This window comes from Cucurbita moschata, unplaced genomic scaffold (assembly GCF_002738365.1).
Source record: "Cucurbita moschata cultivar Rifu unplaced genomic scaffold, Cmos_1.0 Cmo_Scf00005, whole genome shotgun sequence".
NCBI classification, from domain to species: domain Eukaryota; kingdom Viridiplantae; phylum Streptophyta; class Magnoliopsida; order Cucurbitales; family Cucurbitaceae; genus Cucurbita; species Cucurbita moschata.
The window spans coordinates 6716401-6730442 of record NW_019268521.1 but is presented as its reverse complement, the minus strand read 5'-3'; the positions used below and the strand labels follow the sequence as shown (position 1 = coordinate 6730442).

Here is a 14042-nt window from a genome sequence, read left to right as displayed (position 1 = left end):
AGGAAAAAAAAAAAAAAAAAAAACTTGCAGTTGTATATGCTCTTGTCTGCTAATGACCCACATCTGACTAGAGCACATTGCAGGACCCCATCTACTTTCCTCCCAAAATTTCAAGCTCTATTTGATTCTCGTTTCAAAGTCTCTTTCATTTTATATGTACACTACACCGTCGATATTGTTGGAAGAACATCTTCTCGGGATCCATGCAGATGTTCTTTGATATGTGTATATATGCTCAAGTTTCACTTCGAGAATTGTTTTACATGTAGGTAAAAGGTTTTGATAAATTAAGTTGGAACAATCTTATTTAGCACTAGAACATAGCAGGAAGAGCATTGGGCGCACAATTAAATTATTTTTATTTGTTACTATACTTATAAAATCTTTCTACTTGAACCATATTAGCAAGTGGAAGAATCAAGTTCCCTCACTGCTTATGGCATTATTATTGTTTCTCTTTTTCCTTTGATTCATTTGTTCCCTTTAGTTGAAAGCTCTTGGTGCGGAGGGGATGACGAAGGAGCTTCTTCAGTATTTAAATGTGGCAGAGAACCTCTTCTATTACAATAACACTTGGCTGGGGACGCCTATTTACAACACAGCGTTGCATTTTTTAGTTGAATCCAAAGAGGTAAGCGCTTGTTGTCATGCACTCTCTCTTCTGTTAAGCTATAGAGGACTTCCTCGTTTGTGTTAAACACCGTTCTATACTTTTGCAGATCCATATGGCAATAGAATTATTCAATAATATGAAGCATTCTGGTCTCTTTCCAGATGCTGCGACATTTGAGATGATGATCGACTGTTGTAGTGTTATCGGATGCTTGAAATCTGCGTTTGCTCTTCTCTCCCTGATGATTCGCTCCGGGTTTTGTCCTCAGATATTAACTTATACCAGTCTAGTAAAGGTATTCATGTACATTACTCACTGCAAGTATACTTCTGAACATTGTGGACTATCAACTATATATTTTTGTTTTCAGATTTAGAGTTTGTTAACTTTAAAGTTGCTGATTCCATCTCATCATATTTTCTTTTAACCGTCCTTGAGTTTGGCCGATTTACATGCCATTGTACAGTTCGAAAGCTGTCCACGAACTTATTCTTGAACCCCGACACCCGACACCCATGGTTCATGTATATTGCCAACACTAGTGAACAATCCTAATAGCTTGGTGATTGAACTCTCTGGAGGATGCACTATTAAAACTTTCCATAAGTTTCCATGTCAATCATCGCCAATTGATACTCTTTCTTCTTACCATTAATTTTTTCCTTTATCGTGTTATTCAATCATTCAAATTTAACGTTTGGATTATCCTGATGCAGATTGTGCTGGGATTTGAGAGATTTGATGATGCCTTGAATCTCTTAGATCAAGCCAGTTCAGAAGGGATTGAACTTGATGTAGTTATAATGAATACAATCGTGCAGAAAGCTTGTGAAAAGGTAACCCCCATGGCTTCATGTCAGTAACTTGATAAGAACAACACTCTCAATGCACCCATGCATAATTCCAGGGCCCCAACAACTGCTTAAGCTCATCTCTCATTCTGGGTACTTTTTTTTTTTTTTTTTTTTTGAAATGGATGTTAGGGAAGGATTGATGTGATTGAGTTTGTCGTTGAGAAGATGAAGCGCAAAAAGATCCAACCCGACCCTTCAACGTGCCATAGTGTCTTCTCGGCATATGTGAGCCTTGGCTATCACAGCACCGCCATGGAAGCGCTGCAAGTACTGAGCATGCGTATGCTATGCAAAGAACAGGACACTTCTCCAGTCGTTACAGAATATGTCGAAGACTTTGTGCTTGCAGAAGACTCCGAAGCGGAATCACGGATTTTGGAATTCTTCAAATGCTCTGAAGAGAGCCTAAGTTTTGCCCTTCTCAACTTGAGATGGTCTGCCATGCTGGGATATTCCCTTTGTTCCTCCCCTAATCAGAGTCCATGGGCAATGAGACTTGCAAGTTCCTATGATGATGGCTACACAGCCTAATAGATGAAAATGAAATCATTAAGAGTCTCTTTGTTCTACGCTAATTAAGTTGAATATTTCGTTTTTTCAACATGGAATTAGAACAAGAGATCAAAACAATTGTTGCATTTTTACTTGGAGAGCGTCCAAATGCAAATAAAGCACTTATTAACAGTTAATTAGTAGCCGAATTGAAACGATTAAAGTTTATCCAATGGGTACGTTATCTACTTGTCTAGCAATTTCTTACTGATATTAAGACGAGAAGATTAACATCAATTAACATCAATTAGAAGATTAAGTTGGCCATAGAAGTAATTAGAAAGAAACTAGTTTAATCCTAATTTTGGCCAATACAAGTAATCCAAAACGCCGTCGTACAGAAACTGGCCACATTTTGGTTGAAGCTTCAAACAAGTTGTTATCGTAAAATTAAAATTAAAAAAAAAAAAAAAAAACAGAAAAGAATTTAAAAGTCGAAAATAGTTGAATCTGCAGAGTACGGAGAGCAGAAAAAAGGAGTCACATGCAAATGGAAAGGAAGGGTAGAATTGGAAATACGCATTAAATAAATAAATAAATAAATAAAAAGGTAGTGTCAGCAAAGGGACCAAGATGGGCCGGGCGGCCCACAACTCCCCGACGAATCGTTTGCGTTAGATAGACAGTAGGCTATATATTTTATTTCTCCGATTCCGTTGTCGTTATTGGAGACAGAGTGTCCTTTTTCAGGAAAAGAAAAAAGAAAAAGGAAAAAAGATGAGGATTCTTCAGCCTATGCTGGAGCCGTAGCACACACAGATCCATTTTCGTTTCATTTTTTTCTTTCCATTTTTCCCTGTTTCTTCTTCTTCCCATTTTCCTCCTCCCCAACCAGAGTGGAGGAGTGATTCAGAGAGAGACAGGAGCTTCGGTGGTCACTGTCACCAGGAGCTATGGCTTTTCAGCGGCGGCGCAACCACTATTATCATCGGTTTAGATTCTTAATCCCATTCATTTTGGCCATTAGCGGTAGTCTGCTTCTCTTCTTTGCAGTCCTCTCTTTTCTCGCTCCTTCTCCCAATGATTCCGATCATTCCCGCCGCATTCCTCCGGTATATGTCACCTTCCACTTTGTATTTCTCGTGTTTTGATTGATTATTTTTTTTTTCCGATTCTAATTGCTGATTCCCCCCCGCCCCCATGGAATAGGTTCAGTTCGATGCTGCTTCCGTCGAGGAGATTGGAGTTTCGCATTTTCGCGTTCCGGTTAGGGTTTTCCGGAATTTTCCACTTCAGTGTCTTTTACTGTTTATCCTAGTTGATGCTGAAGCTGACCGATCTTTGTTTATTGACGTGATTTTCTTGTTTTTGTAACCAGCGCAATGGAGCGAGATCCGCCCGTGATCTTTGGACTTCCAGAAATGCGAAGTTCTACTCTGGATGTACTAATGCTAGCAATAAGTTTCAGAGTATGTTTCTGTGGAATTCCAAGCTCCTCCCTGCCCTCTACACTGCTAATTAATACAAGTTTATGGTGCATTCAGACGTTAAGTTTCTTATCTGTTATGCAATTGGAAGGAACGAAGTTACCGTATTTTCTCCTGAAGATTTAGAGATAATTAGATCCCTACATTAATCTTGTCAAAAAAAAATTTCTTTAGTTTTTTCTTCCTTTCATAATTTGATTAATCCTGAAAATAAAAAAGAAAGAAGTAGAGTTCATGTTAACCTTCGTTGTACTGAGCTCGCATCGTATATGATGTTCTTTTTTGTCTGAGAAGCAGAACTAATGTTTTCCCACATTGCTGCAGAGGCTAGTGCTATTACACACCCGAATCGTTATCTGCTGATCGCAACTAGTGGAGGTTTAAATCAACAAAGAACTGGGGTAATGCTACGGGCTTGCATTTTTCTTGTTGACGATTTTGTATTGCGTTGCTATTCATTAGCCATAAAGATTGATCAAGAGGACCCCAATGAAACCGAATGTTATGTAAATGATAACAGAAAAAATGCGTTTGAATTTGATGTGTCGTGAGTGGTCATAATTTATGTTGAATAGAGCATGCGCAGGCTTTGCAGCTGTTGATTATTGGATTATTAGTTTGTATGCCTTCCATAACTTTAACGCCCTCCTCTCAAATGCTCTCAGATAATTGTGTTATTGCCTGTCCTTTTGGTGCTAAAATTTAATTGATTTCTTTACTTCTATAGCTATTTTCAAACTGACTAAAGCTCCTAATGGCAGATAACAGATGCAGTTGTTGCTGCACGAATATTAAATGCTACCCTTGTTGTGCCTAAGCTTGATCAGAAGTCCTTTTGGAGGGACTCCAGGTTGGTTACGTTATATGAAATAAAGTCGACTTCTGCTTTTAGTTATCCTCGTTATATTATAAAAATGTGTTTGTTATTTCTCCACAGCAACTTTTCAGAGATCTTCGATGTTGATTGGTTTGTATCATTCCTTTCAAGAGATGTGAAAATCATTCATCAGCTACCAAAGAGGGGTGGGAAAACATGGAATACGCACTCAATGCGTGTCCCTAGGAAGTGTAGTGAAAGATGTTATCAGACCCGTGTATTACCTGTTCTTTTGAAAAGGCATGTAAGTTGTCCGTTCTCTACAACCCATTTGCTTACGTAAACATGCAACCTTTCTTATTGTTCAGCTTCCAATTACCAGCACAAGCATAGAGTTCTTATACTTGTTTCAATTGCATGCATTTGTTGGAAACTTTGTACAGTGGTCTATGTGCTCTTTTAAATGTATTCTTAATGTGTCAGGCTATTCAGCTCTCCAAGTTCGATTATAGACTAGCAAACAGGTTGGAGACAGATTTACAGAAACTGAGATGTAGAGTTAACTACCATGCCTTGAAATTCACAGACCCAATACAGAAAATGGGTGAAAACTTGGTCCAACGAATGCGAGCAAGAAGCAAGCATTACATTGCTTTGCATCTCAGGCATGTGATGATAAGCCTTTGGTCCTAAATTATTGTAGTTGTCGTTATGGAACTATTATTGATTAATTGCTCATCTTTTCTATTTATTGGTTAGTTTTTATAGCATACAGTTCCACAGGTGTATTGTTCTCAAATGATTCATTTAGTAAATGCACGCAGATTTTAATAATTCATCAGAAATTGCTTTGATGAGATGAAATACAAAATGCTTTTGTGCCAGTTTTCATCTCTCTTGGAAACACATTTAATTTTACTAAGATTTTCACATGTTCTGTAGGTGTTTTGTACTGTCTCTTGTAGCTCACAGTATAGAATCTGCGAACAAATAAATTTCATTGTCTGATTGAAGCTTCTAAATTCTAATATGCATATGGTGTCATAGAATAATAGTTTGTTTACTCTTGATTCCATGTCATGTAATGCATACCGAAGTTTATTGCAGAATTGGACATCAGTTGTGATTTTGATCCAAACATTTGCGTATTACCATAGGTTTGAACCAGATATGCTAGCATTCTCAGGTTGCTATTATGGTGGAGGTGAAAAGGAAAGGGGAGAACTTGGAGCGATTCGAAGGCGATGGAAAACATTACATGTAAGACTTTATTTTTAATTATGTGAATCCATTCGTTTGAATTATGCACAGAAATTGCAATGCTTCTCAATACTATTTGCAAGTCCGTGAAACAAAATCGACTGGCCAAATGACTTTTGTGTTTGAATAATTATGGGGGAATAATTATTCCTTGATTGGGGAATATGGTAAATAGCATAACAATTATGAGCCGGGTCCTCTATAGTTCATGTGTAAGCAAAGATTTGTTTCAAACACCAGATGAGTTTATTTTCTTAGTGCTATTTCAAACATAATATGACAACCAGTGACATGTGTCTATGATCTGTTGTATAAAACTACTTTGAATTTATTTCAGCAAGCAAGCAATCCTGATAAAGAAAGGAGGCATGGAAAATGTCCACTGACTCCAGAAGAGGTTGGTTTGATGTTGAGAGCACTAGGATATGGGCAGGATGTTCATATCTATGTGGCATCTGGAGAAGTTTATGGAGGGGAAGAGACGCTAGCCCCTTTGAAAGCCCTTTTTCCTAATTTCCATTCGAAAGAGACCATAGCTTCCAAGGAGGAATTGGAGAAATTTTCTTCATATTCTTCTCGCATGGCTGCACTTGATTTCATTGTCTGCGATGAGAGCGATGTATTTGTCACAAACAATAATGGTAATATGGCAAGGATATTGGCTGGAAGAAGGTGCAGAATCTCTCTCTCTTACAAACAATAATGGTAATATGGCAAGGATATTGGCTGATGAATAATTTTTTAAAATTTCAATTCTATTTCAGAAGATACTTCGGACACAAGCCTACCATTCGTCCAAATGCCAAAAAGCTGTATAGGTTGTTCTTGAACAGAGCCAACATGACATGGAGAGCATTTTCCTCCAGGGTTAGAACTTATCAGAGAGGCTTCATGGGGGAGCCAAATGAGGTGAGGCCAGGAAGGGGTGAATTTCATGAAAACCCATCGCCTTGTATTTGTGCAGATACGAAGCCTCGTCCGAATTCTGACTCGGGAACCAGAACATATGGTAAGGGTGATATTATTACACCAAGGAGAGATGAGCCTGCGACGGTAGACGACCAAAATAATGATTATGAGCCAGAACGGGGCGACTCAGATGAAGAGGAAGAACCAGCTGACTTTCAAGATAAAGGTCCGTTCAACGCAACAAGTTTGGATTATGATGCAAATAACTCTGAGGAGCCTGAATTGGAAGAGATGCTCTCGGACTAGACAAAGCTGTTTGCTGATCCTTACTCATGTTAGTACTTTACTAAACCCTTCACTCACAAACAAACTTTGCACCCCCAACCTTGAAACGAATCGAGAGTGAGATACCCATAGAACATTTTTGATTCAACAAAACCTGTTGATTTTGGTACGTGTGTCATCCTGTATATAACACCCCATCCCCATCCCCATCCAGAGCCAAGAAAACAGTGTCCCATGTTTTGAAAAATCATTACACGTTCTTTTCGGCCGCGTTTTTTGAACAGTCAGATCTCGCCTCATGAATTTGAGTATCTCAGCAAAGTGTTATGGAGGGCTTTTGCAATCAAGGTTGGTTGGTGGGTAGTAGGTAGGTAGGAGGAGGCTAAGAGGAGGAGCTTGCAGGAAGCAGAGAAATTCGTTGCCGTTGTCAGGTTCTTCTGAGGTAGGGCTTTGAAACCTTGCCTGTACATTAGGCTTTGTGAATTTGGAAATTAGTCTTTGTGTGCGTTCTCTTCATTTTGTAGGGATGGGTTTCTAGCTTGAATACACAATTATTACCCCTTCAAATTTTGCGCTACCTTCTAGTCTCTCGTAGATTCATTAGCCCTTCCAGCAAATAGTTGGTGCTCATGCACATTTTCTATTTATTTTTCTACCATTAAATAATGATAGATAACTAACTCCATTTGGGGGCTCTGTGTTGGCCTTTATCTTAGTTGCTCACGACATTTTGCACCTTTTTTCACTATAATTTTAACTTTTTATGCGTTCTACTTATGCGACGGAGTTCTGAATTATACTTGTTTTACTCTCAAAATTGGTTGATGAATGTCTGATTGATTTTTCTTTTTTGATCGACTGAATTATACTTGTTCTATATGAATTTTCTACACCAAATAAAAGGTTACATTTCGTACATGAATTTCCTCTTTTAGTATTATTATTATTATGTCAATTTCAAGCACAACGGAAGACTGTTGTAAGCCCCCTTTTTTTTTCTTTCCTTCTTTTAAAGTAAAATTATTGCGGAGTGGAGAATCCAATTATAGTAGTACCGTTATTAAGGATGTTCACTAAATTAAAATCTAACTATCACCGGTTGGTAAAATACCATATTTGCCCTTCAAAGTACTCGGAAACGCATTATTGAGAGGAAAAAAGAAAACAGATTACAACATTCGAACTACCTTTCGCCATTATTACACACATACGAAAGGCAATCGGTAGCCACGAACCTTGCAGGCTACTGGAAATACGATTGCCCAGTGATGTCGATGTCTCTATCGCCAGAGGATGGCGGGGGCGCGTGCTTCGGCTTCATTCCCGATTCTACAGGCCCGTCGGCACTCTGTGTGTCGCTCGCGGGCTTCTTCTGTAGGCTTTGCTGTTGGCCTTCCTCGGCGCCGTACATTCCTCCGCCGTAAGCACTTTCCGTCAATGGCTGCATCGGGGATATATAGTGCGGTGGTTCTTGCTCTAGCTTCTTCGTTTCTTCTCGCCTCTGCTGCTCCCTCTCCATCTCCACCTTCTGGTTAGTCTCCATTTTTGTGCTCTGATCCAAATTCCTATTGCCCTAAATCGTTTCCCCCTTTTCCTTTTTTTAGAAATCGGGGTTTAATATGAAACCACGTGTCCACATGATTTTCATGGCGGTTTTATGAATCGCCACCGCATTGCATTCCACTCGCCTGCCACGTGTGTCTGTCTAATTCTTTCTTTGGGCTGGGCTATAATTTCATGGGCCTAAACTTTTGAGTATCGGATTGATCTTTAAGGCCCATTAGATAACTACATTGGGCCGAGGCCGAAGACGAAACGTTTATTTTGTTTTTTTATTTTTTATTTTTAAAGGTGTTTTAGGAAAGGGAAAGGACACTGAAAAGGGGGAATGGATCTAAGCCGCCCCTTTCAATGCACTCAACCAGTCGTTAGTGATGCATTTCATTAACAAGTTGTTGTGTTTTTTTATGTTTTTTTTTTCAAAAATAATTTTTTAAAGTTTCATTATAGGCACGTTTTGCTGGCCACGTCTAGTTATTAGATTCCTTTGTTTTGTGGCGCCTCATTATTGACTCAACTTTTCATTAATGTTCGTCCAAACTCCATTCTACATTTGACTACCTCAACTCCACTTGACCCGACCTATAAACATCTGTAAAAGTTCTATTTTCTTTTTTTTTCTTCTTTTTTTTTTTAATATTTGGCCTCTTAGATAATACCAATTTTCTAAAGTATTAAAAAAATTTCTACAGTGAACACGTTTTAAGACTCCGAGGAAAAACCCTTAAAAGAAAACCTCAAAAAAATGCTTAAGAAAGAACCCATTAAAGCGAAATCTCAGGAAGCTCTTAAAGGGAAGCTAAATAAAATAGTACCGGCTAACGGTAGATTTGGACATACTAGATACACTTATTAAAATGATATTAAAAAAAACAGAAATTGATTAGCAACTTGTGAAAGAACATTCTGAAAATTACATAAATCAAACTTAGAATTGAAGCTGGATTATAAGAAAAGTAGACACAAGGAAGGAATAAGAAGGAATAAAGTGAAATAAATAGCATAATTAATTTTGACTGGAAAAAGCGAAGCGATGATGGGCTATGAGTCCAATTGAGTCCCCAATATTGATTCCGAATTAATCTGAGTTTAGGAATCCGAACATTTTTGTTATTTTGTTTGGGACAACGGACAACTAATTCCAACCCTCTCTGTCTTGTCCCTGTATCCAATCACTCCCTCACCTTTAATTAAACCCTATTTCCAACTTCTTAAATCATAATTAAATTAACTTCAAATGCCTCCGAAGATCCGAAATTTTGGGGATTTCATATATTATTCTTATTATTATTTTCTTTAATACATTTAATATCTGACCATTTGCTAACTGGGATTCAACGGTGGAGATCTTCTTCGATCTTGCGAACGTCCACCTGGATTTATGTCTGATTAAGTTAGAGCTTCCATAATTAATAAAAATTAATTTAAACTGTGTATAGATTCCATGTTTATAATTTAATGGTTCAAATTCTAGGCTCAAAGAAGAATGAGAAGTCCCATCACATCTCAATGTAATTTTTTTTTTTTTTTTTTTATATATAATAATGAATCTTTGAATGGTTGGTTCAATTATAATTCTCTAGCTGCCTAAGATATAGAGTTCTATATATGGAATAAATAACAAATACATAAATTACCAATTTGACCTTTACAGTTTATATTAAACATCTTAATTCTCTAGGTGCATAATTTTTTTTTTTTTCATTATTGCATTATTGAAATTCATGGGGTTCATTTTAATAGTTCCTTAATTTAATGTCAAATATCGAATCATAGACATCTTACATAAATTTTAAGAGGTTCATTTAATGTATGTGTATAGATTGTCGCAACTATCAAATTAGTTGTAACAGTCCGAGCTCACATGATAATAGTGCTTTACAATATACCCTTACGTTATCAGGAACCGACGTGAGATCTCACAACTCATCCTCATTGGAGCCAGTATTGATGTCGTTTGTAATAGCTCAAGCCCACCATTAACAAATTTTGTCTGCGTTGGCTTGTTGCATATCGCTTTACGATTTTAATACGTGTCTATTAAAGAGAGGTTTCTACATCCTTATAAGAAATGTCTCGTTTCTCTGTCTAATTAAGGTGGGTTCTCGTATTAGTATATATTATTTTTTTAAAATTACTTATTGAAAATAAATAATTAAGTGGCGTATTTATAATTGAAATTAACATTAACATCTGCATAGAATTATTTTGTAGGAATTTTTAATCTTAAAAAGTGCTCTTTTTTTTCTATCTAATATTGTTGTTGTGGTCATCATGCTCAAAGTTATATTATTAATTTGTTAAAATAATTTATCCAAAAGAAAAAAAGAAACAACCGTGAAACTTCAGTGGGATAAAAAAATAAATAAGAGCTGATTGAGTGGAATTTAATCCTATTAAATATTTGTGATGAGATTTTGATCATTAAGTTTGCTAATTAAACTAATTAATATCTTATTATTGCTTACAACTAAAAAGAGGCAGCGCGTATGTGGGCCCCGCAAAATAACTGCTCCAGCGTGTCGAGCCACGTGGTGTCCCCTCCCCACGAGGACTGTGTAGAACACAACCGCCTCCGTGTACCCACATCATTGGCAGCCCCGTGGGTTTGATTTTCATGTTCTACTTATTCGCGGATCCTGTACTCCTGTTCCACACCAATAGGATAAATACACCGCCTTTTACGGTTACTACTTTTCTATAAACCTTTTTAGTGGCAAATATATTTTATTTTAAATTATACACTATAAACAAATTCATTTTTTTTTTTTTTAATTTTCTTAATGGATGAATCAACTTAACCTCTAATTTTGTATCTAATATGAATTGAAAAATGTTAACAAATATATGAGGTTATTGACATTTTTAATCTTTTATAAAAATTATAAATATGAGAAAAAGTTACATAAAAATTAAATTTATATTTATTAGATTAATTAATTTTTAGAAAAGAAATTATTGGAGAAAATTGAGAGTTAATGTACAATAAAAAATAATTTTATATTTGTTAAATTAATTTTATATCTAAAAAAATAAATATGTAAAGCAATTTTAAACGTAGGGAAAGACCTGCGCAAAAAAGGCAGTCATATATTGTTCATTTTTGCTTCCCCACTCTAGCTTCCCCTCGTGCGCCTCACTTTCTCTCTGCCCTCAAATTCCGCGCTATTCTCCGCTCCCCTTTAAATACTTACAAAATTCCCTTCCCATTTCCTCACCACTAACTCCCAAATTCCCCACATCTTCTTCCCGCTCTCACCGCATCGTTGAAATCACAGCCATGGTCGGTGTTTTCCGGCGATCCTTCTCTTTTCCGAACAAGGCTCACCCCAAGCCCGCCCTCTCTCATCACGTCCGTTCCATCAGTCTTCCCTCCAGACCCCACCCCTTGATTTTCCACCTCAAGGACGAGATCGCCAATCTCCGTTCCTGGTCGCTCAGTTCCGAGTCCCGTACCGCCGCCTGGATCTGCGACGGCTTGAACCGCCTCAAAACCGTACACAACCATCTCGACGACATTCTCAATCTCCCTCAGACTCAAGAATCCCTCCGCCACCAGCCGCACTGGATGGATAAGCTTCTCGAACATTTCTTACGCTTCGTCGACGTTTATGGAATCTTCCAGACTTTGATTCTCTCGCTCAAAGAAGAGCACTCCGCCGCGCAGGTCGCGATGAGGAGAAAAGACGAAGAGAAGATCGCGTTATATGTTAAATCTAGGAAGAGGTTAGCTAGGCAAATGGCGAAACTAGTTTCGACCGTACAGAAGAAAACCAAAACGGCCGAGCAAGGCAACATCACCACCGATCTTGCTGCCGCGATCGGAGAAGTCATCGGAGTGACGATGGCGGTTTCTCTGGCGCTGTTCAACGGAATCGCAGAATCATTCAGGACAAGGAAGCCATGGGCGTGGACAGGATTTGATCAGGTATCGAAGAAGGGGAAAAAATCGGCGGAAGAGGAGAAGGGGATTCGAGAGTTCAGAGAAATTGGATCTGAGAATTTGAGAGAATTGAAGAAGAAAGGGAAAGAGGAGACGAAAAGGACGATGAAGAAGATGCGAGATTTGGAGGATTGGATTGGAGACATTGAAACTCAAAGCCAGAAGGTTTTCAGAAGTTTGATCAGCGCCAGAGTATCGTTGCTAAACGCTCTGTCGCAGCAACAGATATTACAAAAATAGATGCAACTATTTTCACCAAATTACTATACTAATTAACTAAATATATGTACATGATTCACATATTTTGATCCCTTCTGTGAAGAGAAAAAAGGGGGAGTTGAAAATAAATATGATTTAGAGAAAAATACAATTAATTATAATAATGTGCGTGTAGTGTAATGTATAGATGAGCTGGTTTTTACGATAATCGATGACATGATCTTTGGAATGTGCGTAGAAGATTGGGATGATGATTTTTCTACTTTAATGTTGAATTTCAAAAATAATGTTTCTAAATATACAAAATTTAGGTGTAGTTGTCATGGTCATGCTTCTTCAAGATGTATTGCTTGTGGCGGTCTAGGACTTGTTGTTTATGTTCATATACTCGTTCCACACCCCTTTTCATAGCTCTTAGGTTAGATAAACCTTTAGTATTTTTTATTGTGTCAAAATAATAGTATATCATTAGTCACCAAAATCATGTTCGCACTCGCTAAAACTAAAATGCTTCAAAATGTATTATTCATGGATGTGACTAGTTATCAATTCTACTACCAGGGTTATATGCTATAAGAGTCGTTGTTACTTGTTTTTTAGCTCAAATGTGGCTCAAGGCTAACTTGTTCGCTAGGTTAAACAAGTGCCACAAAATCTAAATTTATCTTCTTACGATTTATATTAACTCAAGGGTGGAGGATGAAAATGGGACTAAATGAAATTTTGAAAATCCAAATTTATTTCAAAATATTACCTTAGAAGCCTTAGTTTTAGGCTTTTTTGGTTTAGGCTTTTTTGGTTTAGGCTAAGGGCCACACGCGGTTTGGCTGCCTCACACGACTTCTCCACTCTTATAGGTCAAGCTATGTGCATAATTCATCAATTAAGTTACAAAATTCACGGCGCCCATCTTCCAATATGATTATTTTTATGATTATTTTTGGATATGATTATATAAAATATATATTTTGTTGGACGTGACCTTCTGGAAGAACATGAGATGTTTTGAATTGGACCCTTCAGAAAAGAAAACCAGACATTGCCGTTGCCGACACTGCTATTGTCAAAAACATCCAAATTTTCAATAAATTAAACTCATAACTATAAAAGTTTATACTCCTAAGTTTCACATAAATTGTTATTATTACTTTTTGCAGCTAAACATTAATTTTTATTTGAGCATTTTTTTAAAATTGTATTCTTATTACTTAAAATGTTCCAACTTTGACTTTTTCAAGAGAATTGACTTGAATTTAAATGAAAATTAGGCTATATAAAACTTATACATATATGCTAAAATTTTAATTCAATTAATAATTAAGATGCTAATAAAATATGATTAATCACAAAATTCAGCCATAGATAATCTCATTTTTATAAGTACAATAATACCATCTAGAATATGATTTTAATTCACTTGGGAGATTAAGATTAAATTGCCATTATAATATTATATGTTTAAAATAGTTTACAATAAAAATAATAAAAAAAATATTGAATTAAGTTATATTTTGAGGAAACCTATAATTTTATTTTATTTTATTATTGAATGATAATAAATTGAAAATTGAAAATAATGACTAATATTTTATATTGTAAAGTT

The 14042-nt window shown here is 36.7% G+C and overlaps 4 protein-coding genes and 1 long non-coding RNA gene across 6 annotated transcripts in view; 3 read left to right on the top strand and 2 right to left on the bottom strand.

The window, feature by feature from the left end:
• LOC111443499 overlaps positions 1–356 on the bottom strand; it is a 14880-nt gene extending 14524 nt beyond the window's left edge. Inside the window, exon 1 of the long non-coding RNA XR_002710505.1 lies at positions 346–356. This is a non-coding gene — a long non-coding RNA (uncharacterized LOC111443499). The remainder of the gene's footprint in view (positions 1–345) is intronic.
• LOC111443493 (pentatricopeptide repeat-containing protein At1g76280) overlaps positions 1–2156 on the top strand; it is a 6634-nt gene extending 4478 nt beyond the window's left edge. For both annotated transcript variants that reach the window (XM_023081318.1, XM_023081319.1), the window contains 4 exons: positions 488–631; positions 720–908; positions 1330–1449; positions 1597–2156. In XM_023081318.1, the coding sequence (XP_022937086.1) occupies positions 488–631; positions 720–908; positions 1330–1449; positions 1597–1998 (855 nt within the window). In that variant the 3' untranslated portion in view covers positions 1999–2156. The remainder of the gene's footprint in view (positions 1–487; positions 632–719; positions 909–1329; positions 1450–1596) is intronic.
• A 531-nt stretch (positions 2157–2687) lies between these two features.
• LOC111443293 (O-fucosyltransferase 16) lies at positions 2688–7311 on the top strand. The gene is made up of 10 exons (XM_023081054.1): positions 2688–3071; positions 3169–3225; positions 3338–3428; positions 3771–3847; positions 4208–4296; positions 4384–4567; positions 4747–4928; positions 5421–5523; positions 5861–6195; positions 6288–7311. Exons 1-10 carry the CDS (start codon positions 2913–2915, stop codon positions 6736–6738), a joined length of 1728 nt encoding a protein of 575 aa, XP_022936822.1. The 5' UTR covers positions 2688–2912; the 3' UTR covers positions 6739–7311.
• A 452-nt stretch (positions 7312–7763) lies between these two features.
• Positions 7764–8866, bottom strand: LOC111443294. The gene has a single exon (XM_023081055.1). The coding sequence runs from the start codon at positions 8258–8260 to the stop codon at positions 7961–7963; it is 300 nt and encodes a 99-aa protein (XP_022936823.1). The 5' UTR covers positions 8261–8866; the 3' UTR covers positions 7764–7960.
• A 2554-nt stretch (positions 8867–11420) lies between these two features.
• LOC111443334 lies at positions 11421–12543 on the top strand. The gene has a single exon (XM_023081108.1). The coding sequence runs from the start codon at positions 11558–11560 to the stop codon at positions 12458–12460; it is 903 nt and encodes a 300-aa protein (XP_022936876.1). The 5' UTR covers positions 11421–11557; the 3' UTR covers positions 12461–12543.
• Positions 12544–14042: the final 1499 nt, after the last annotated feature.